General features: G+C 46.6%; 1 protein-coding gene across 6 annotated transcripts in view; it reads left to right on the top strand.

Moving 5' to 3' along the window:
* LOC140427209 (3-oxo-5-alpha-steroid 4-dehydrogenase 2-like) overlaps positions 1-23,362 on the top strand; it is a 52,718-nt gene extending 29,356 nt beyond the window's left edge. For 2 of the 6 annotated variants that reach the window (XM_072512842.1, XM_072512829.1), the window contains exons 5-8: positions 2,126-2,161; positions 3,462-3,544; positions 21,834-21,916; positions 22,078-23,362. Coding sequence is in view for 4 of the 6 variants with exons in the window: in XM_072512829.1 (XP_072368930.1) it covers positions 2,126-2,161; positions 3,462-3,468 (43 nt within the window). In the remaining 2 variants the exon portion in view is untranslated. Of the gene's footprint in view, positions 1-2,125; positions 3,545-21,833; positions 21,917-22,077 lie in introns of all 6 variants that reach the window. The other 4 variants (XM_072512835.1, XM_072512822.1, XM_072512832.1 and 1 more) reach the window with 3 other exon arrangements.
* Positions 23,363-24,243: the final 881 nt, after the last annotated feature.

Consider the following 24,243-nt stretch of genomic DNA (forward strand, 5'->3'; position numbering starts at 1 on the left):
AAATGGGGTCTGACCAGCGCCTTGTATAACCTCAGATGTACATCCCTGGTCTTGTATTCTAGTCCTTTCGACATAAATGCTAACATTGCGTTTACCTTCCTAACTGCCAACTGAACCTGCATGTTAACCTTAAGAAAATCGTGAACAAGGACTCCCAAGTCCCTTTGTGCTTCTGATTTCCTAAGCATTTCCCCATTTAGAAATTAGTCAATGCTTCCATTTCTCCTTCCAAAGAGCATAACCTCACACTTTTCCACATTGTATTCCATCTGCCACTTCTTTGCCCACTCTCCCAGCCTGTCCAAGTCCTTCTGCAGCCCGCCTGCTTCCTCAATACTACCTGTCCCTCTACAGATCTTTGTATCATCTGCAAACTTGGCAACAGTTCCTTCTTCCAGATCATTAATGTATATTGTGAAAATCTATGGTCCCAGCACCGATCCCTGAGGCACACCACTAGTCACCGACTGCCATCCTGAAAAAGACCCCTTTATCCCCACTCTTTGCCTTCTGCCATTCAGCCAATCCTCTATCCATGCCAGGATCTTACCCGTAACACCATGGGCTCTTAACTTATTTAACAGTCTCCTGTGTGGCACCGTGTCAAAGGCAGGAGCAGTCTAAAAAGATTTTTCCACTTTGGGCTAGTTTAGAAATCCCCTAAAGGGTCCTTCACTGTTTAATGCAAGCTTGCCATCAATGGCCACTGGGATTCCTAAAGCTACATGCACTACAAGATTGGCCTTATTGATAATCCCTTAAATAGGGCCTGAGCCATTTGCTCACCATGCAAACATGATGCCGAATGGGCGCATTAAAGCTATCCTGTTGGGCAATGGCTACTCTGATGAGATCATTATTTGGTGCATTGCCCTAATTATGAGCCTGAAATGTGCCCAGTCTACCTCAAATTATTCTGTATGGGTAAATTATCTTAAATAAATAGGTGAGGCCAGCTGGTTCATGCTGCTACTATCTCGTGGAAACATGCATCGTGTTTTCAACCAACAGGATGCTGCCATCAAGCCAAAAAACACATTCTGCTTACCACACAACCTGAGTTGGGTGGCATATGAATTTTAGTGCTGGTGCGATGCCCGATCCATAGGCTATGGCTCAATGACTAGTGAATTGTATCAAATGACACATTCCTTTAGCTGCTCGCAATAGGCGAGTTCTACTCAACCAACGAGTTCTTGCAAAACTCAGAACATAATGTCAATGTTAGATGTGATTCGGTTGCATTTGCTGGACAGTCTTGAATATGCTAAGAATTGAGCTTAATTTGTCAGTCGGCTTACAACATAGCTCACTTATGCTTGCACATTTTGGCAGGTACTTGTTTTCTACGGGCAGACTTTATTGAATAAATAAAAGCTCTTTGATGCATTCGCCATAGCAACATCTCAACCAATCAGAATTAACCTATCAACCAATCAGCACCCCTCTTTTCATGCAGTATAAATTGGTGTTTCTTTTTGAGATTTGGCATTCTTGTATCTGTCCTGAGGAGTGCCAGATGATACGATTCGTAGGATCATAGACTTTACAGTGCAGAAGGAGGCCGGCCGACTCCACACAGTCACCCGAGTCAGGAATTGAACCCGGTTCCCTGGAGCTGTGAGGCAGCAGTGCTACCTACTGTGCCACCGTGTCGCCCCTTTTTTTTAAAAAAAAGAGCACCCTATCTAGGCCCAGTCTCCAATCCTACTCCAGTAACCCCACCCAACCTTTTGACACTTAGGGGCAATTTAGCATGGCCAATCCACCTAACCTGCACATCTTTGGACTGTCTGAGGAAACCAGAGCACCCGGAGGAAATCCACACAGACACTGGGAGAACGTGCAAACTCCACACAGACACACACACACACCCAAGATTGGAATCGAACCCGGGTCCCTGGCACTGTGAGGTAGCAGTGCTAACCTCTAAGCCAACGTGCTGCACCAAGTGTGTGCTTTTTTTTTCAGCAAAACTAATTTACAGCTTGCATATTTCGACATGGTTAAAAATTCTGTTCTGCAAATTCTAGAAGGGAAATGTATTCATGCATCCGTTGTGAAGCTTTACTGGACAACTGTTACGTTTTTCTTTAATTTCTACTTGTTTTTGTTGCTTTTCCAGGTTTTATGTGGAGAAGTTCCAGGAGTATCCAAAATCTAGGAAAGTTTTAATTCCTTTTTTATTTTGAAAATAATAATTGAAAGTCTTTGATTTCGGTTTTGATTAAATATTGTGTTACAGATTGCAAAAACCTTATGCTTAATTCAACCTTAAATGATCATGTTTTGAATATATTTGATTAAGAACTGTACTAAAAGAAATCATTATATTTGGGGGCTATTTTAAGTGAGCTCTACCCATTTTTTTTAGCAAAGAAAACATTAAATGAAAAATGTCATTTGATATGGCAGTACAATAGAATAATTCCATTATACAGTTGATTAGAGCTTGAAGAGTGAAAGTAATTTTGATTTGGAGCCTTATAATTGCATTTATATTAAAAAATCATTTATTAAAAATGAAAGTAAACAGATATTCATTTCTCTTACTGTTGATATTTGCTTAAAAAGATTACAATAAACTGCTGAAACCTCTGACTATGGAATATTCAGTGTAGCTTTATTGGAACTAATAATAAAGATAATGGGTGCGATTTACTAGCTGGGTCCAGCCAGAATCTGAATGGGACACGGTCGGTAGATCCTGGGAGAGGATTTTCATAGGATTTCCAACGGTCATTACGCCTTGCTACATCTTAACGAGATCTCACAAGGTGTTATGATCTGGATCCCACCCAAATGGGCGGGGCCCAGTCTTGCACAGTCAAACTCACTCAACCATGCTGTCTCTGGGTCGAATGGCCACCTGGCATCTATCGGCCTCACTGAAGCTGGGCATCAGTTAGCACTGGTCCCCATGAACAGGGACCAGGCCAAATGGCACGGGGGGGTGGGGGTAGTCCTTACAGGTAATTGCAGGCCCCTGGGTGGTCTGTCTGGGCAGAGTGGCATCCTGGTGCCACCCAGGCACCTTGGCACTACCAGCATGCCACCCTGGAATTGCAACCTGGACATCCTGACAGTGGCACTAGGGTGCCAGCCTGGCACTGCCAGTGTGGCCAGGTAGCACTGCCAGGGGCACTGTCAGGATGCCACACTGGCAGTGCCAAAGTGTCAGGTAGGCATTCCATCTGCACTGGGGATCAGACCTGGGGGTGCCCTGCCAGTATGTGATGGTGCGGGGGCGGGTTGCTGAACAGGTGAGTTGGGGAGGGCACTAGAGGTCACGTTGGCGGGTCGAGTTCTTTAAATGGTACCTTTGTATCTTCCTATACGGAAGTGCTCCTTATTGCAGGATATGGGGCTAAGTGCGGCCTCGGTGGGGTATTCCGTGCTGAGGCTGGAAAAACCGTGTGCTGTTAGATAGCGGAATTGATCCCGGAAACGGTTTTTTTTTTTAGTTAAATCGCGCCCGATGTTGATGACGTCCACATCCCACAAGATAATTGAATCTGAAACCAGGCCCTATTTTTCTAGACTGGTAGGTTATTTTTCAGACTGTTTTGTGTGCAAATTAAATATTACAATACTTTCTGCAATCATTTACTTGTGTAATTTTATTCCTTACAAATAAATTCAACTGTTGTCTTCATTTGGAAAATGGTCTATTTCTGACTTTTCTTTGTTTAGAATCAAGCAGAAGATATGAAATACCAAAGTAACAAGGATAATGTTAACCCTGCACCACATTATTCTAATTCACGTTTCAGTTCATAGTCGTGGGTTTGCTTATGGGCCTTGTAAACTTGGGTGAATACTTTTATAAAAGTGTTGACCGAGTCAACTGACAAAGTCCATACACGTGGTGTTGGGGGGGCGGGGGATTCCATACATGTGATCCATGTGATCATCTATCACATGGTAGACAGACTCATGACGACAAAAGGTTCGGGAAGTCAACGAGCAAATGGCTGAATAGAGAACAAATTGGTTAAACGTGAGTAGGGGTAAAGGATTTTAAAAAAATATTTCATGAGCTGTGGTCATTGCTGGTTGGGTCAGCCTTTGTTGCCCCCACCCCTCCATCGCCTCTTGGCTTGCTAGGTCATTTCAGAGGGCATGTAAGAGTCAACCACATTGCTGTGGATCTGCAGTCACGTATAGGTGAGGATGGCAGATTTCCTCCCTTCCTGAAGGGCCCAAATGGCTTTTCGTAACCATCATTAGACTTCCAGGGAATTCAAATTTTACCATCTGCCGTGGTGGGATTCGAGGCCAGGTCCCCAGAGTATTACCCTGGCTCTCTGGATTACTAGCCCAGTGATAACATCACTAGCACACCGCCTCCCCATATTGCAGTAGGGTAGAAAGTGCTGTTTTACAAGAAGTGGTGCTGGGACCACAACATTCTGGGACCTAGATTTTGCTCTCAAAATTCTGTGAAGGAAGCAATTTGAGGTCATTTCACTTGGTTTCTATGGTATGAACTAGGTGTGAAACCCTCAGTCCTATTGAGTCAAATTGAGAGAATTTAGTTTAACTTTTGAACAGATACAGAACAGCTACGATGTACTTCAGGGTTTTTCAAACTGCGGATCGTGGGTCGCGGGCGGGTGTCGGGAGGGTCGCAGAGCAATCTGTCGTGGCATTCCCGCTCGGGGGAGAAGCGTCCAGTGACCACACCTGGCTTTTAAAATGAGAATGCAGGCAGTGACCTTTTAAGTGTGAACGATGCAGTCTTCCTGCCAGAAGCGGTGATAGAGAGCAGGTCACACGCCTGGTACATACACTGCTGTCACGTGCTCCTGTATTTCCTGCTTTTGGTGCCAAATCACGGAGAAGAGATTCCTCGATTTTCTAGCTGCGAGCAAACAAGGCAACAGGACTATGAAAAACTGAAGATGGATCGTTTTGTTATAAGGGAGAGCGTGCCAGAGACACAAACAGGCCAGAATTTCACAACTGAATCTGCTGGAGAAAGCTGCTCAGGAGAGTCCTGACAGGACGAAGCAGTGTTAGTGTGAGCTGTGTACAGAGCTCCAGGGCTTCTGGCAAACAGCTTACTAAGAAGAAACTGAAATTGGGAACAAAGCAGTATAAAGCTGATATGTTGAGGTATGGCTTTGTTAATTGTGCCAATGCAAATCAGGCTGCAAGCCCATTCATGGCGCCGAGGCCCGGGTTGGTCCCGCCTGGGTAACTGTCCATGTGGAGTTTGCACATTTTATCCATGTCTGCGTGGGTCTCACCCCCACAACCCAAAGATGTGCAGGAAAGGTGGATTGGCCACACTAAATTGGGAAATTTAAATTTATTTTTTAAAAGGATGCAAAGCCCATGTGTGTTATGTGCAGGGAAGTACTAGAAAATTATATTTTAATACTCTCAAAATTTCAAAGGCATTTGAAGACTAAGTTGTGCAAGTTCGAGAACAAATTCTCTTGATTTTTTTTCAAAAGATGTAGCGAGAACTTAAATCATCAGCTGAATTTCTTAGCAGCAATGTAACACTGAATGGCAAAGCACAATTAGCGTCTTATATGCTCAAGAGAAAATGCCCCACACTCTACAGAGATCAATTCTCTCTGCAGCATTAGACATGGCTAGGACGGTCCGAAATGAGAGGCCAGCTGAAAAAATGAAATCCATCCCACTTAGTGATAACAGTGGCTCGCCAAATTTGTGATATTGCTGAGAATTTAGACACCCAGCTTATTTCTGATTTAAAGTCAGTACAGGAGTTCTCAAATACAACTGGATGAAAGTACAGACGTTTCAGATTGTGCAACCGTGCGAGTTTATATTTGGTATGTTTGGCACAATGAATTTGTTGGATGATTTGCTGTGCTGCCTGTCTTTACCAACCAGCACAACTGGTGCAAAGATTTTTGAAGCATTGAATAATTGTGGTTGGAAAGTGTAGGCTTGACTGGGTTCATTGCAGGAGAATCCCAAGTGATGGGGCAACCAACATAACTGGGAAAAGCTGAGGTAAGAGCTGCCTTCTTGAAAGTGAATCCGCGGAAAGCAACGGGCCCCGACGGAGTCCCTGGGCGAGCACTCAGAACCTCGCAGATCAGCTGACGAGTGTATTCACAGATATCTTCACCACCTCACTCCTCCGCTCCGAGGTCCCAACCTCCTTCAAGAAGACCGCCATAATACCAGTACCAAAGAACAAGGTAGCCTGTCTCAATGACTACCGACCAGTGGCCCTGACGTCTGTTGTCATGAAATGCTTCGAGCGGCTAGTCATGAGATGGATCACTGCCAGCCTCCCAGACGGTCTCGATCTACTGCAGTTTGCCTATCACCGCAACCAGTCCACAGCAGGTGCTATCTCACTGGCTCTGCAATCAACACTCGAACACCTCGACAACAAGGACACCTATGTAAGACTGCTGTTCGTAGACTACAATCCGCCTTCAACACCATTATCCCAACAAGACTAATAACCAAACTCTGCAATCTTGGACTTGGCCCCTCCCTGTGCAGCTGGATCCTCGACTTCCTCACCAACAGACCGCAATCTGTCAGGATAGGCAACAGCACCTCCTCCACAATAGTCCTCAACACCGGATTCCTGCAAGGATGTGTACTCAGTCCTCTACTGTACTCCCTATACACACATGACTGTGTGGCAAGATTTAACTCTAACTCAATCTATAGGTTTGCGGATGATATGACTGTGGTAGGCCGCATCTCAAACAATGACGAATCAGACTACAGGAGGGAGATAAATCACTTGGTTGCATGGTGTACCGAAAACAACCTCTCTCTAAATGTTGGAAAGACCAAGGATCAGATCATCGACTTCAGGAAACGCAGCACGACACACACTCCCGTCTGTATCAATAGCTTCGAAGTGGAGAAGGTCGATAACTTTAAGATCCTGGGGGTCACCATCACCAACAGTCTGTCCTGGTCCACTCACGATGATGCAACAGTCAAGAAAGCCCAACAACGTCTCTACTTCCTACGGAAGCTAAAGAAATTTGGCATGTCTGCATCGACTCTCACAAACTTCTACAGATGTGCGATAGAGAACATCCTATCCGGCTGCATCATAGCCTGGTATAGCAACTGCTTGGTCCAAGATTGCAAGAAGTTGCAGACTGTGGTGAACTCAGCCCAACACATCACACAAGCTTGCCACCCCCACATTGATTTTGTACACACCTCACTGCCTCAGAAAGGCAGACAGCGTTATCAGTGACCCCTCCCACCCAGGCTTTGCCTTCTTCCAGACCCTTCCACCAGGCAGAAGGTACAGAAGTCTGAAGACCTGCACAGCCAGACATAGTAACAGCTTCTTCCCCACAGCTACAAGACTTCTCAACAACTCCCCCTCGGAATGATCTGTTACCTATTCACGCGCCCTATGCTGCTCTTGCTCATATATTTGCTTTGTTTGGCCCCTTGTTACGCACTGTAAACAATCACTGTTTTGTCGATGTACCATTTGTCAATGTTCCCTGTTGATTATTCTTGTGTCTACTGTGTACTTACTGTGTACGTTCCTCGGCCCCAGAAAAATACTTTTCACTGTACTGATAATAAATCAAATCAAATCAAAAACAGTGGAGTGATAAGGATTAAAGGAGGCAGCTGGTCAGGACATTGTTTGGGAACATTCTTTTCACCGCGAGGCATTGGCAACAAAATGAATGCCATCCGATCTTAAAGCGGGGATGAAAGGAATTGTGAAAGTTGTGAATTTCATTAAACGCAGCGCACTCAATACCAGGCTTTTTGAGGCTCAGTGTTCTGATATGGGGGCCAAGCACACGCATATTTATTGTTCTATACAGAGATACATTGGCTGTCAAGGGGTTACCTGCCTGTTAGGGTTTACGAACTGAGGTAGAAATCCACGCTTTCATCCTTGAGAGATTGTCCCCTCTGGCTGATTTGTTTGGTGATGGAACTCGGATGCTAACTATGGGCGCAATTTGATGGAAATGCTTCTAAGTGTGATAGCGAATGGGAACTGCCGTGAGTTGCACGAGACTCAAAACTATGGGCGCAATTTGGTGGAAATGCTTCTAAGTGTGATAGCGAATGGGAACTGCTGTGAGTTGCACGAGACTCGAACTGGTGAGGCTATCAGTGGTATCAAACGTTAATTGGTCCACTTGACAAGACCCCACTAGCGACACATCACAAATGATGCAACAGGACCACGTCCGCCAACTCTCCGCCAACAAGGGGGAGCAGCACTTAAACTAATCCTGCAGAGCAGACCCCACACAGCCGCAGCCATGCCACTGAGGAGACCAGCCCCACGATTCGGGGATGCTGACCTAGTCAGATTGTTGGACACAGTTGATGCAGACGCGATGCCCTGTTCCCCGAGGGGTTCGGAGAGTCAGCCACAAGGCGGCCAGTGTTGCCTGGGAGGAAGTGGCAGCGGCAGTCAGCTTGGGGAGCGTCACCAGGAGGACCGGCATCCAGTGCCATTAGAAGATGAACAACCTCCTCCGGGATGCATGGGTAAGTTAGCACCGGCCCCCTGGCACCGGCCCTGCCCACCACCCACTCTTCCCCCCCTCCCCTGACAACCATGCGCCTGACACCACCATGCCCCTGACCAGCAGTACTGCTCACGCCTGTCCCCTCCATTCACTTCTCCCAAGATGAACAATCACGTGCAGCTCACGATGCCCTCTCGGTGTCATCGACACCATGGTGCAGACATTGGGAGCTGCCAGCGCTGGCAGAGCCAGATGATGCAGGGGCAGCCGGGGCTCAATCCAGCCTGCCCCGCTGTCCTGAGGAGACCCCCAGGGTCCTACAGGCATGGATCAGGAGGAGGGATGCTGAATTTCAACCCGGAGCCACCCTATGGAGTGGCAACAGCGGTCACCAGCTCTCCTGAGTGCCTCCCCCCACTGACAACGGCGCATCTTGGAGTTAGCCCCGGAACAAGGTGGCATGGCGAGGCATGTGGCGTTGGCAATTTGGCTGGGGCCCTCCGGCACCCCAGAGGATGCCCGCCAGGGTCATCGAAGGCCACGGAACGCAGTAAACAGCAGTCTGCCTCCATCTCTAATGTACATCCTGGGGGCACACCTAGACACAGCAATAGAGCACGGAAGGCTAAGCAGATCAAGGATCACTAAGAGGACGCTGGGAAGGAAGGGGTGGGGAAGGGAGGGGTGCCATCAGGGACTAGAGGCAGTTGGGACACAAATGTAGTGCATTAAAAAATGTTGCACCTGGGAAATTGATGCCTCTGGAACATCCCTCCTCAATGCGGGCCGACCTCCAATCCCCTGCCCCAGCCCCCCAGGCCTGGTGGTCCTGGATATTCCGCCCCCCACCCCCCCAAGCACAGAGGTGATGGGTGTGAACGAGCACTCAGCAGACAGGCAGAAGTCAGAATATTGCATAGATTGAGGAGCACCAGCGGCCTGCTCTCAGCAGCTTATCGTCACCCCCGCCTTCCTGACCTGCAGCCTCCATGTCCTCCTCCTTCCCATGTTGCCCCACATCCGAGCCAGGTTGTGGAAGGCACAGCAAATGACGAAGAATCGGGCGAACCTCTGGAGGGCGTACTCCAGTGCACTAGCAGAGAGTTCGAGGCATTGGAACAGCATTTTAAGCAGTCCGATGCACTGCTCAATAACATCCTGAGTGATTTCATGGGCCTCATTATAGCGGGTTTCCGTATCGGTCACCGGCCTCCGCACTGGTGTCATTAGCCAGGTCCTCAGCAGGTACCCCTTATCCCCCAAGAGTCAACGGGTCATCCTGAGGTGGTCCTCGAAGTGGCCAGTGATGTCCAATTGCCCCAGGATGTAACTGTAGTGAACACTTCCTGGGACACGTGCACACAAGTGCACGATCTTCATGTGGTGGTCGCACACGAGTTGGATGTTCAGGGAGTGGATCCCCTTCCTGTTGATGTAGGGCACTCCCCGAAGGCCCGGTGTGCGCAAGCCGGCATGTGTGCCATCTGTTACCCTCTGGACCTGGGGCATCCCGTCGATAGTGTAGAATCCTGCTGCCCGGGCATCTTGTTGGACCTGGTCCATGTCAAAATTTATGTTGTTTTCTGCCCGGGCAACAGGGCATCTGTGATCTCACGGATGCACGTGTGGGCTGTAGCTTGCGAGATGCCACACAGATCCCCATTCGAGCCCTGGAATGATGCTAAGGTGTAAAGGTTCAGGGCTGCGGTGACCTTGACGGGCAACTGGAGCAGGTATCCTCCTCCTCCACATGGTTCCAAGTCCGCGAGGACATGGCACAGGTGCAATACCGCCCCCTTGTTGAGGCAGAGCCTCCTGCTGTCCGTCATCTGTTCGAAAGACCAGCGATGCTTGTACACCTTGGGCCGTTGCCGGCCTCCCCCTCTGGGTCCCTCCCTGGTCAAATGGGTGGCCGGATCCTCAGGCCTTAGAGCGTGGCCCTGCACATGGGCTGCCGCCTCAAGCCTCTTGTCGACGCTGCTGCCGCCACCTTCTCCAGCGTCTGGCTCCCTGGTCTGCCAGCAGGACCGTGAGGGCAGCCTTCCTGGGGTCCAAGATATCATCCATCCTGTATAATATCTGTAAGGAATTGGAGAGGGGGAGAAACTGACAACCAGCGGTGTCTTGCCGGGACACTCCGTTCCCCCATACTTCCCCCCATTCTCTGCCATCCAACCCTGCCCATGCATCCCTGGCCACAGCAAAGGCCCTGGTCATCGGGCCCCAGACCCTGAACCCCAGACACCCACATGTAGCATTACCTGGACTCAGCGCTGGTCGCGGAAATGTCCCCGGTGCTCGTGCCCAGCCCCTGGGTGTTGAGATGTTTCACCGCTGCATCCGTCGTGTTTCTTCCTGCAGTATTCAGGAAGTGTGTCCAGGCCTCAGTCTCATTTGGATGCTAGGTAATAACTCCCGCACGCAACATGGCATGCCTAACCACGGGAATCCACTTGGGAGGTGTAAAGTGCTCACTTAACGATGACTGCCAATTCATGATCCAGGGGTGGCATGGCAGATTAGCAGGCCCTGAGACACACTCACTCAACCCAGGGACACCCTCCCCCCCGGCCCAGGGGCAGCCCAACCCTTCCCACAAGCGAGGTCACCACCACCCTACATCCCGCCCCCACCACCACCCCCACCACCCTGGGCACTGGGGCAGCAGCCCCACTGCCCCCTGGCTCACTGCCCAGGGGCGAAGATGGCTACTGACCTCCTCGGATCCCCACAGCAGCCAATCCACCAGCTTCACATTTTTTAAAAGGTGTACTAATCGGCACCCATGTGACCACTTGCTGGGGAGGCCATCAGTTCACAGGTGGCCGTTAGATATGGGGTTCCCTATTTGGCCTCACCCCCAATCTAACGGCCACGTCATACTCTCGCTCAAGCACGACGCGGCCATAAAATTGCACCCTATGTCTTACCGTTCTGGCCTTTTTTCCAATTCTAAACAAACGGAACCTCAAATTGGAAGGGAAGGATAATGATTTGACTCACCTGATGAAGGACACAGACATAGAACATACAGTGCAGAAGGAGGCCATTTGGCCCATCGGGTCTGCACCGACCCACTTAAGCCCTCACTTCCACTGTATCCCCCTAACCCAATAGCCCCTCCTAACTGTTTTGGTCACTGAGGGCAATTTATCATCGCCAAGCCACGTAACCTGCACGTCTTTGGACTGTGGGAGGAAACCGGAGCACCCGGAGGAAACCCACGCAGACACGGGGAGAACGTGCAGACTCTGCACAGACAGTGACCCAGCGCGGAATCGAAACTGGGACCCTGGCTCTGTGAAGCCACAGTGCTATCCACTTGTGCTACGGTGCTGCTACGCTCCGAAAGCTAGTGATTCCAAATGAACCTGTTGGACTTTAACCTGGTGCTGTAAGACTTCTTACTGTGCCACTCCAGTCCAACACTGGAATCTCCACATCATACTTGAATGATGGAAGAGGACTCTTGGGCTTAATAGCCCACTTCCTTACTTCCTATCACACGTGTTTTGCCCAGTACCGATGACTACTATTGTCTTGTGCCATCTCTACAGGTATTGCAGTCAGACCACTTGCGAACATGAACCACAAGAAGGATAATTGTTGAAAAAGGTTTTATCACATGCTAATTAAAAGGTGGTGCATTAATTGTGGACATTGTTGTGATTATGTGCCCAATTTTCAGATTTGCATTAGGAATCATTCTGTGCCTAACTTCTGCTGGGAATGAATCAGTGTGCATTATTTTCCTTAATGTTATCAAATATCTATACAGGTTAATGTCTGGATTTTGTGAGGTCTGTGAGAGCAAGAAATGTATCAGTTGTGTTATGGGCGAGGCTTTTCAGAACCCCAAAATGTATCATGGAGTTCAACCAACCTCTCCCTTTAATGGATTTGTTGCTTTTCCGAGCACACGGCTTTTTCCCTAGGTGTGGGATTACAATTATGGTTTTTAAACACAAAACACTGTTTATTCCATGAACTCAACTTAACATCTGAAATAAACATTGGATCTCTTAACACCCCTTACTTCAAAGATAATTCAGAAAATATTGCAACAGGAAATAATTCCTTAAAATGTTCCTTCAAACTTCCAAGAGACTTAACATCTTTAAACAGTATCACATCAGGTTAAAGGATATATATTTTTTCTGTAGAATGGCAGAGATATATTAGCTTGTTGATTTCAGCTCCAGCACCTTGTTTTTCCTGCAAACTCTCTGGACACACACAGACACCCTGCTTTTTCAAACCTGGCTTTCTACTTTTTAATCAGCTCACAGCAAAACAGCCAGGCCCTTTTAAACTGCTCTCAGCAAAACCAGCCAGGCACTTTTTTAAACTGTAAAAACCCAACTGCAAAACTTTCAGCTCTCTGGAAACACACAGATACACACACACTGCATTTAAACTGAAACTAAAAACCTGCAAAATGGCTGAACTGAGCTGAGCTTCACCCACTCTGTGACATCACTGTTTTCTTAAAGGTACATTGCTTAAACATCCAGTTCTTAAAGGCAATCTCGCATGACACCTCCCCCCAAGAAAAAAAAATAAACCATCAACTTCAAGATGGTTTCATTTTTCACTTTTGCGCCATCCACTAAGAAATGTACACAGTAAATATACCTTTTCTTTTTTTACAAAAAACAACACATGCAAACAGGTATAATAATATAGGCCATTTTTCTTTGTTCTTCTTCCTCCAACCGAAATCCTTCTCGATTGACAGTCTCTTTGAACAAAGTCTCTGCACGATTCCTCTACTCCTCGGCATTTCTCTTTAGAATCAGATACTTTAGTTCAATCTGACCACAGAGTCCCTTGCAATGTTCCAATACAGGAACATTGGTGATCACAGCTTTCAGGCAGTCAAATGCCTGTTGAAAGTCTGCTGTCCATTGAAATTTTTAACGTTTCTTCAGCAATTCCATCAGTGGAGTAATCACACCACAAAACCTTTGCACAACTGTTCGATCAAAACCATTCATGCTAAGAAATCGCATTATTTCCCTTCGTCTTGAGGGTATCGGAATCTCCGCAAGGAAAGTGATTTGGGCTTCTCTAAATTCACTTCGGCTAGGTTCATCCCCAAACCCGCCTCCTGAAGTCGATCGAAGACCTCCATACGATGTTTTAAAGGTTCTTTCCATGTCTGGAAGTTGGAAATAAAAGCAGATTGTCCCACTTCCTGAATGCAATCCTTCAATAGTGGGACAGGGTAAGAGTCCATTCTTGTAACTGCATTCACCTGTCTATAGTCCACACACAACCGTTGGGTACCGTCTGGTTTAGGTACCATCACTATGGGTGAGCTCCATTGGCTGCAACCCACTTCAATTATGCCATTCTTCAGCATACTCTCATTCTCTCTGTTAACCTGTGCCAATTTTAAAGGATTAAGTCTATATGGATGTTGTTTGATAGGAACAGCATTTCCCACATCTACATCATGTATAGCCATTTTAGTACTTCCCAATTTATCTGTACAAACTTGCCCATGTGATATCAATAGCTCTTTCAGGTCAGTTCGTTTTTCCTCTGGAAGGAACAATTCATCCCAATTTTTAAGAACATCCTCATTTTCCAATTTAATTTGAGGTATGTCAAATTCACAGTCATCTGGGTTTGGTTCGTCACTTTGAGTTAGAATCATTAAAACCTCCTTTTTCTCTCCTTCCCTTTCAAAGTACCTTTTAAGCATATTCACATGACACACTCGGTGAGTCTTCCTTCTATCTGGTGTTTTTACCACATAATTCACCTCACTTAATTTCCTTTCAATCTGATACGGTCCACAAAACCTAGCTTTTAAAGGCTCCCCTACCACTGGTAACAACACTAAAACTTTATCCCCACTGGCAAAACTACGAACTTTGGATTTCTTGTCCGCTACCCGTTTCATCACATTTTGTGCAACTTTCAAATGTTGTCTAGCCAATTCACCTGCTCTATTTAATCGTTCCCTAAAATTTGACACGTAACCCAATAGTGTAATTTCCGATTTCTCACCCACCAATTTCTCCTTAATGAATTTAAGTGGTCCACTTATCTCATGACCAAAAATTAGTTCAAAAGGACTAAATTTGGTAGATTCATTAGGTGCATCCCTAATTGCAAACAATACGAATGGGATTCCTTTATCCCAATCCTCTGGATAATCTTGACATTACGCCTCAACATTGTCTTTAATGTCTGATGCCACCTTTCTAACGCTCCCTGTGATTCTGGATGGTGCGCAGTCGATTTAAATTGTTTTATTCCTAAGCTATCCATAACTTCTTTGAATAACTTTGAAGTAAAATTCGTTCCTTGATCCGATTGAATTTTTGTGGGTAGTCCATATCTAGTAAAGAATTTAAGTAACTCCTCCACAATCCCTTTAGCTGTAATATTACGTACTGGAATGGCCTCTGGAAACCTAGTAGACACATCCATTACAGTCAAAAGATATTGATTCCCACTTTTTGTTTTAGGAAGCGGTCCTACACAATCGATTAGGACCCTTGTAAAAGATTCCTCAAATGCTAGAATGGGTATTAAGGGCACTGATTTTATCACTGCTTGAGGTTTCCCTATCACTTGACATGTGTGACATGATTGACAAAATCTAAGTACATCTTTATGTAGCCCAGGCCAATAAAAATGTTTCTGGATTTTAGCTTGAGTTTTCCTTATTCCCAAATGACCTCCCACCGGTACCTCATGTGCAACTCGCAACACCTCCTTTCTATACCCTACCGGCAATACTACTTGATGAACTTCTGCCCACTTTTCATCCGCCTGCATATGTACAGGTCTCCATTTTCTCATCAAGACATAATTTTTACGGTAATAACACTCTGATATACTCTCAGATTCCTCCTCTGTATATGCTTTCTGATATATCCGTTTTATTTCTACATCTTTCTGTTGTAACACCGCCAATTTTCCTGAACTAAAAATATCCGCCTCATCCTCCACCTGTTCTTGTTCTTTTTCAACCATCTGATCAAAAATCGTTTCTGGTAATTGCACTTCAACTTCATCTTCACTCTTTGATTTCTCCTCTTGTCTTAACCTGTGACTTTGCGACCTTGTTACTACACAATCCAGAAAAATCCCAGGATATTCATCCTTCAACACTTCAGTTGACTGATTTTCCACTGGCTTATCAACCACAGTAGGCATCACTCCCACCTGCGATCCAGCTATGTCATTACCCAAGATAAACTGTATTCCTGGACAAGATAGTTTATCTATTACTCCTACTACCACTTCCCCACTCTTCACTGGACTTTCCAACCTTACCTTATATTAATGGAACGCTACTCCTCTCACCCTGAATTCCACATATCACCACCTTTTCTGGCAACATTCTTCCCAAACTACATAATTCCTCATAGAACATAGAACATTACAGCGCAGTACAGGCCCTTCGGCCCTCGATGTTGCGCTGACCTGTGAAACCACTCTAAAGCCCATCTACACTATTCCCTTATCGTCCATATGTCTATTCAATGACCATTTGAATGCTCTTAGTGTTGGCGAGTCCACTACTGTTGCAGGCAGGGCATTCCACACCCTTACTACTCTCTGAGTAAAGAACCTACCTCTGACATCTGTCTTATATCTATCTCCCCTCAATTTAAAGCTATGTCCCCTCATGCTAGACATCACCATCCGAGGAAAAAGGCTCTCACTGTCCACACTATCCAATCCTCTGATCATCTTGTATGCCTCAATTAAGTCACCTCTTAACCTTCTTCTCTCTAACGAAAACAGCCTCAAGTCCCTCAGCCTTTCCTCATAAGATCTTCCCTCCATACCAGGCAACATTCTGGTAAAACTCCTTGGCACCCTTTCCAATGCTTCCACATCCTTCCTATAATGCGGCGACCAGAATTGCACGCAATACTCCAAATGCGGTCGCACCAGAGTTTTGTACAGCTGCAACATGATCTCATGGCTCCGAAACTCAATCTCTCTACCAATAAAAACTAACACACCGTACGCCTTCTTAACAACCCTCTCAACCTGGGTGGCAACTTTCAGGGATCTATGTACATGGACACCACACTGCCAAGAATCTTACCATTAGCCCAGTACTCTGTCTTCCTGTTATTCCTTCCAAAATGAATCACCTCACACTTTTCTGCATTAAACTTCATTTGCCACCTCTCAGCCCAGCGCTACAGCTTATCTATATCCCTCTGTAACTTGTAACATCCTTCCGCACTGTCCACAACTCCATGACTTTAGTGTCATCTGCAAATTTACTCACCCATTCTTCGACGCCCTCCTCCAGGTCATTTATAAAAATTACAAACAGCAGTGGCCCCAAAACAGATCCTTGTGGTACACCACTAGTAACTGGACTCTAGTCTGAACATTTCCCATCAACCACCACCCTTTGTCTTCTTCCAGCTAGCCAATTTCTGATCCAAACTGATAAATCACCCTGAATCCCATGCCTCCATATTTTCTGCAGTAGCCTACCGTGGGGAACCTTATCAAACGCTTTACTGAAATCCATATACACCACATCAACTGCTTTACCCTCATCCACCTGTTTGGTCACCTTCTCAAAGAACTCAATAAGGTTTGTGAGGCACGACCTACCCTTCACAAAACCGTGTTGACTATCTCTAATCAAATTATTCCTTTCCAGGTGATTATACATCCTATCTCGTATAAACCTTTCCAAGATTTTGCCCACAACACAAGTAAGGCTCACTGGTCTATAGTTACCGGGATTGTCTCTACTCCCCTTCTTGAACAAGGGGACAACATTTGCTATCTTCCAGTCTTCTGGCACTATTCCTGTAGACTTAAAGATCAAAGCCAAAGGCTCAGCAATCTCCTCCCTAGCTTCTCAGAGAATCCTAGGATAAATCCCATCCGGCCCAGGGGATTTATCTATTTTCACACTTTCCAGAATTGCTAACACCTCCTCCTTATGAACCCCAAGCCCTTCTAGTCTAGTAGCGTGAATCTCAGTATTCTCCTCGACAACATTGTCTTTTTCCTGTGTGAATACTGATGAAAAATATTCATTTAGCACCTCTCTTATCTCCTCGAACTCCAAGCACAACTTCCCACTACTGTCCTTGACTGGCCCTACTCTTACCCTAGTTATTCTTTTATTCCTGACATATCTATAGAAAGCTTTTGGATTATCCTTGATCCTACCTGCCAAAGACTTCTCATGTCCCCTCCTGGCTCTTCTTAGCTCTCTCTTTAGATCCTTCCTATCTAACTTGTAACTCTCGAGCGCCCTAACTGAACCTTCATATCTCATCTTTACATAAGCCTCCTTCTTCCTCTTGACAAGTGTTTCGACTGCTTTAGTAAACCACAGTTCCCTTGCTCGACCACTTCCTCCCTGCCTGACAGGTACATACTTATCAAGGACACGCAGTAGCTGTTCCTTGAACAAGCTCCACATTTCCATTGTGCCCATTCTCTGCAGTTTTCCTCTCCAGCCGATGCATCCTAAGTCATGCCTCATCGCATCATAATTGCCTTTCCCCCAGATATAACTCTTGCCCTGCGGTATATACCTATCCCTTTCCATCACTAAAGTAAACATAATCGAATTGTAGTCACTATCACCAAAGTGCTCACCTACCTCCAAATCTAACACCTGTCCTGGTGCATTACCCAGTACCAAATCCAATATGGCCTCGCCTCTCGTTGGCCTATCTACATACTGTGTCAGGAAACCCTCCTGCACACATTGAACAAAAACGGACCCACCTAAAGTACTTGGAACTATAGCGTTTCCAGTCAATATTTGGAAAGTTAAAGTCCCCCATAACAACTACCCTGTTGCTTTTGCTCGTATCCAGAATCACCTTTGCAATACTTTCCTCTACATCTCTGGAACTTTTCGGAGGCCTTAGAAAACCCCTAACAGAGTGACACCTCTCCTTTCCTGTTTCTAACCTCAGCCCATGAAATGAAAATTTGAAAATGAAATGAAAATCGCTTATTGTCACAAGTAGGCTTCAAATGAAGTTACTGTGAAAAGCCCCTAGTCGCCACATTTGGAAAGTTAAAGAGAGACCGTAAGTCTTAAGTCAAAGCTCGCTACGAGATAGGCGCTCCCAGCTACCAATCCATACCAACTTCGAATCCCGCAGACTCAGAACCCGAACAAAAGGCCATTTGTTCCCCTGACCGGGTGGGCCAGTCCGAAGTTAGGTATAGGTCTGTTCGTTGTAGAAGTAGCTTAGATGTAGAATTTGTGTATGAGTAGCAATTACTGTGTATAATAAATGTGCTTTGATTTGAATCTTACTAATCGGTGTATTGAATATTGATCATTACTTGGACTTGAACCTCGTGGCGGTAAAGATACCTGGCAACTCGAGAGCAAAGGTTATAAAACAGAGCCAATTGAACCAACCAGAAGTTAGCAACATATTACTGGCGACATTCTGATGGGACCCGAACTAGAAGTGGCTTAACCACTCCGAGAGAACCCACAAAAAAAAATTTGAATTAGAGATCCAATTGGGAACAGAAAACCACAAGTGTTCAAGCAGTTCTGATCAATCCTCATAATTCGAAAGTGTGTGTATGCATGCGTAACTAACAGGGCTCCAAGGTAAACTGATAGATTTTTTGTTCCGACAAAACTGTCGGGAGTTTGCATTTTCGGAAAATAGCGAAAGCCATACCCTTAATTACAGGTATGCCTTAGCTCACCTCTGTTCCAAATTTAAAAGAAGCATTCAGATAAGAAAGATGGCAATGCAGGCAATGCAACGCCTCATGAACCCAGAAGAATTTGCGGTCGCAGCGACCAGCAGCAGTAGAGTAGGACAATGTCCCGTATGGGAGGAAGAAATCAGGAAGTACCTCAAAGGGAAAGGATGGCCCCTTTGGAGCGAATTCTGTAACAACGAGGAAACAGGTCCCGGGAGTATAAATTGAAAATCGCTTATTGTCACAAGTAGGCTTCAAATGAAGTTACTGTGAAAAGCCCCTAGTCGCCACATTCCGACACCTGTTCGGGGAGGCTGGTACGGGAATTGAACCGCGCTGCTGGCCTGCCTTGGTCTGCTTTCAAAGCCAGCTCTTTAGCCCTGTGCTAAACCAGCTCGCAAGCCGATGGCAATCGTGTCCTGTTTGGCACAGTTGCGAGGCACAGAGGAGGTCGTTAGGACGCTCCGGAAAAAGATAGAAGGCATACATCAAATGAACACGGTCGATGTCAGTGAGGTAGAGAGAGAGAACGTAGAGCTGAGGAGGAAGTTGGCAGCAAAAGACGGAGAGGTGGATGATGCCAAGCGGGCACTCCAGTCTTGTCTGGCGCACTTAAGCAGCTTCCAGTCCCAGTATGAAAAGGCCTATCAGGACACGCAACGTGCAGTCCTGGTACGTGAAGAAACCGAGAAGCAGGTAGAAGCATTGCAGAGGCAGTGTAGTGACCTGAAGGCAGCGTTAAGAGCACTCCATGCTGCCACCACGGAGCAAAGACAAAGCTCACTAGACCACGCAAAGTGCCGGAAGCAGATTGCAGAGCTGCAATCTCTGCTTTCTGTCCAAAAAGGATTCCAGGAAACCTTGGGAGCAAAGTTAGATGAGGAAGACGGCCCTGATTGGGAAGAGTTAAACGAGACAGCGCAGAGATATGTTCAGGGAACATGTGTTCAGGGAAAGCCACAGAAGAGAAAAGTGCCCCAACCCCCCCACAGAGCAGATAGTTCAGGCTCCAATGAACCCAGTCACCACCCACCGCACAGCCACATCGGACGATACGGAATTTTTGTATACCACCCCCTTAACAGTGACCCAATTACGGGACGCGTGCGAGAAAATCACACCGTTCCTCCCACCTCAGACCCCCACCATTTCTTTGCCAGAGTAAAGCAGCAGGCGACCATGTACGGCCTGGATGAGCGAGAGCATGTAAAGCTCACAGTTTTGAGTTTGGACCCTTCGGTCGTAGCAGCCCTTCCCGACCCACAGAATATAGGAGGAGGCACCCTTGTAGAAATGCATAGACACGATCGGGTATAACCGGGGTGACCCCGTCGATGGCCTCACTAAATGCAGGCAAAAGAAAACCGAGCACCCCACAGCGTTTGCTGGATGACTGTGGATCCATTTTACTGCAGTTTTTGGAGACCTGGACCGTGCCCATGTGTCCCCAGACAACATGGCCAAATGGACCCGCACCCTTATCTCCCATGCCACAGAAACAGGACAAAAAGCTTGTGCGAATTATGATCCCTCGGAGGAGGCTCATAACGAGAAATGGGTCGTAAAAAGATTGTCCCGCACCTGGGAGCAGTCTGTACAAAACACACCCGCAGTTAGGAAACCCGAGGAAGAGCAGGCAGACATGCATCCAGTTAAAACACACCAGAACCCTGCATGGGTAAATGAAGGAAGGAACAGCCCCCCACAGAAACCACTGGAATGTTACAATTGCGGACAATTAGGACATTACGCACGAGAATGTCAAGCCCCCCGAAACAGCAACGGAATCAGCCCACAAATGCCCCTGAACCAGCAGATACCAACAGCCCCGACCCCCCACCCAGGGAACCATACCCAAGGGAACAATGCACCAGAGAGCCTGCTCAATCTTATGTGCCCCAGGGGTCATGTTACAACTGTGGGCAGTCGGGACACTTCGCCCGAGATTGCAGGAGACCCCCACCAGCTAGACTAGCCCCCAGATATGCAAGAGAACATCACCCACAGCAGCTACAAGGTCCCAGCTGCCCCATGCAAACTGTGAGCGCTTACCCACCACTTCTCATGGCAGCGTTACCTCAGCAAGGCCACTTCATTTTTGTTTCGCTCCTCCTTCCTCTCTTCTTCGGTCACGCTGCATTCCCTCCATATGCTAGTTACACCCCAGTCCAAATGTGATTTACGATGTCCTGTATTCTGATGGAACCTGCAGCATGTTTGTTGTTGTTTGTACTTGTACTGTTAAATGTTGTATGTCAGACCGTAAAAAAATTTTTACACAGCCCCACACCTTATTTTTCGCCCGAAACCTCTGAGAACTTGCCTGCAGAGACTTGCTAATGTCCCAGACGCCAGTTCAGAGGAACCCGTCTGTCGACAGACCCCCGTTCATAACTGCCCTTCTGGTTCGAGGGAAGAACCAACACGGCAACCCCCAACGATGACTACATTTCTTGCCCATTCTTGTCGATTGCTCAGGCAGTGGAGAAACGGCATTGGGACCCGCCCTGCCTGAGAACCCCCCTTTGGTCAGCTCGGGTAGAGCACACGGCATTGGTTGACGTCCTACCCGGGGGCTCCATCCAACTCTTGACCGTCGCGGCCCATATGCACCTCATTTCGACAAGTTTTGTTCAAAAAGTTTTGTTTCATTTTCAGGTAACCCTCTGCTATTTACATCCTCAAACATTTGGATGGTAAACCGCACAGTCTGCGAGATGGCTCTCACTGGTTCATTACTTGTAAGTGTGTCTTGTCCTGAAATTCGGTTTTGGAAAAAAAAAATGAGGGAGTCACACATAGTGACCAATTATATAGGGAGTCATTGGCACTAAAGGACAGACAGGCTATCATACGAGATATTAAATCAAGATAGTAACAGACACTATGCTTGATCACACAGAACTCCAGAAGCTGGACCAGAGAAGAGAAGAGAAGAGAAGAGAAGTGAAAGAAGAACCATGAGGACATCCTCCACGGTGCTCATCGTTATAATGGACATTTGGTTGCGCGTGAACGCGAACCCCTAACCTCAACCCCCCCCAGCCGTTAATGATTTCTATAATAAAGAGCATTCATTTGTTTTTTGTTGTAAATAAAGAAATGTTCATGAGCAATTGTACAATCCTGAGCTTGACTGCCAAGCCAGGAAAATGTGTATAATACTGTTATGATTTTGTTTGTATGGTTGAGGAAGTTAGAGTGATGAAATGTTTAAGTGAGTGCAGTTTATTAAGGATAGCTAGAGGTTCCGATTTTCTTGTTTTGTAATGCATGTCCCTGTTTGACATAGCGCCCCTTAGAATTGTCAGTTACAAAATTTTTGCATAGTTATGGTCAGTGTAGAGGCCATAGAAGAGTGCTCGCCGGGTTAGTGAATGAAAAACAACGCAGTGATGTGATCCTTCACGCTTCGCGTTAGGATCACAAGGAGGGTGTGTAGCCACCTAAGTTGGCCAACTCGCGATTTAAAATGGAGAACAGCAAAGGCTGAAGGGAAATTCAGCCAACACAGGCAGAAACCAGCAGGTGCAGGTTTACTGTGTATTTAACTCTGCAAAAGCCCAGACAGCATCGATACCAGCGACCATCAGCATAATAATGTAGCAGCCATCTACATACTAATGAGTAATCCCCGGGAACAATCGCAACATTTAGGACAAACAAAGCTAAGACAGACTCCCAGCCGCCAGCAGGAGCCAACACAAAAGAGGTTAACGAACACCTCAAGACCGCCCATCGATCAGGGAACTGCTCCAGTATTGGAGGAATCGAACCAAGCGATTGGAACGAAGTCCAATCACCTAGAACCAGGTACAGGGTCCGCCACGAAAGGCGGGAAGCCCCTGGGGACTATAAAAGTTAAGCCCCAAGTTCAAATTGTTCTTCTTGACCGGATCACACAGCAACGCGAACCAACCTTGATCGTGACCGGTGCAGCTGCCGCCGAGAGACCGTAAGTCTTAAGTCAACGCTCGCTACGAGATAGGCGTTCCCAGCTACCAATCTGTACCAACTTCGAATCCCGCAGACTCAGAACCCGAACGAAAGGCCATTTGTTCCCCTGACCTGGTGGGCCAGTCCGAAGTTAAGTACAGGCCTGTTAGTTGTAGAAGTAGCTTAGACATAGAATTTGAGCATGAGTAGCGATTACTGTGTATAATAAATGTGCTTTGATTTGAATCTTACTAATCGGTGTATTGAGTTATTGATCATTACTTGGACTTGAACCTCGTGGCGGTATCATAAAGATACTTGGCGACTCGAGAGCAAAGGTTATAAAACAGAGCCAATTGAACCAACCAAAAGTTAGCAACACCAGTACACTCCTGCAACTTTGAAACCTTACTCATGACCTCACTACTCTCAACCTCCTGTATACTTGAGCTACAATTCAGGTTCCCAAGCCCCTGCTGAACTAGTTTAAACCCTCCCGAAGAGCATTAGCAAATTTCCCCCCCCAGGATATTGGTACCCCTCTGGTCCAGGTGTAGACCATCCCATTTGTAGAGGTCCCACCGACCCAGAATGAGCCCCAATTATCCAGAAATCTGAAACCCTCCCTCCTGCACCATTCCTGTAGCCACGTGTTCAACTCCTCTCTCTCCCTATTCCTGGACTCGCTATCACGTGGCACGTGTAACAACCCAGAGATAATAACTCTGTTTGTCCGAGATCTAAGTTTCCACCCTAGCTCCCTGAATTCCTGCCTTACATCCCTTTTCCTACCTATGTCATTGGTACCTATGTGGACCACAACTTGGGGTTGCTCCCCCTCCCGCTGAAGGATCCCGAAAACACGATCCGAGACATCACGCACCCTGGCACCTGAGAGGCAACACACCAACCGCGAGTCTCTCTCGTTCCCACATCTCTTACCATTAAAGATTGACTAGCCCCTGTATCTCTTAAAATTGTGACTTCTTTACCTGCTCCTACTGATACACATGAGTAAACTTTACCCACACAAGTAAATTCTTTCAAGACATCTGCCACCTTCTTAACAATTACTTCTTGAACAGGCTGTACAATCGTTTGCACCTCCTTCGCTTCTCTTGGGCTTTCCTTT

Source organism: Scyliorhinus torazame, chromosome 1 (assembly GCF_047496885.1).
Source record: "Scyliorhinus torazame isolate Kashiwa2021f chromosome 1, sScyTor2.1, whole genome shotgun sequence".
NCBI lineage: Eukaryota > Metazoa > Chordata > Chondrichthyes > Carcharhiniformes > Scyliorhinidae > Scyliorhinus > Scyliorhinus torazame.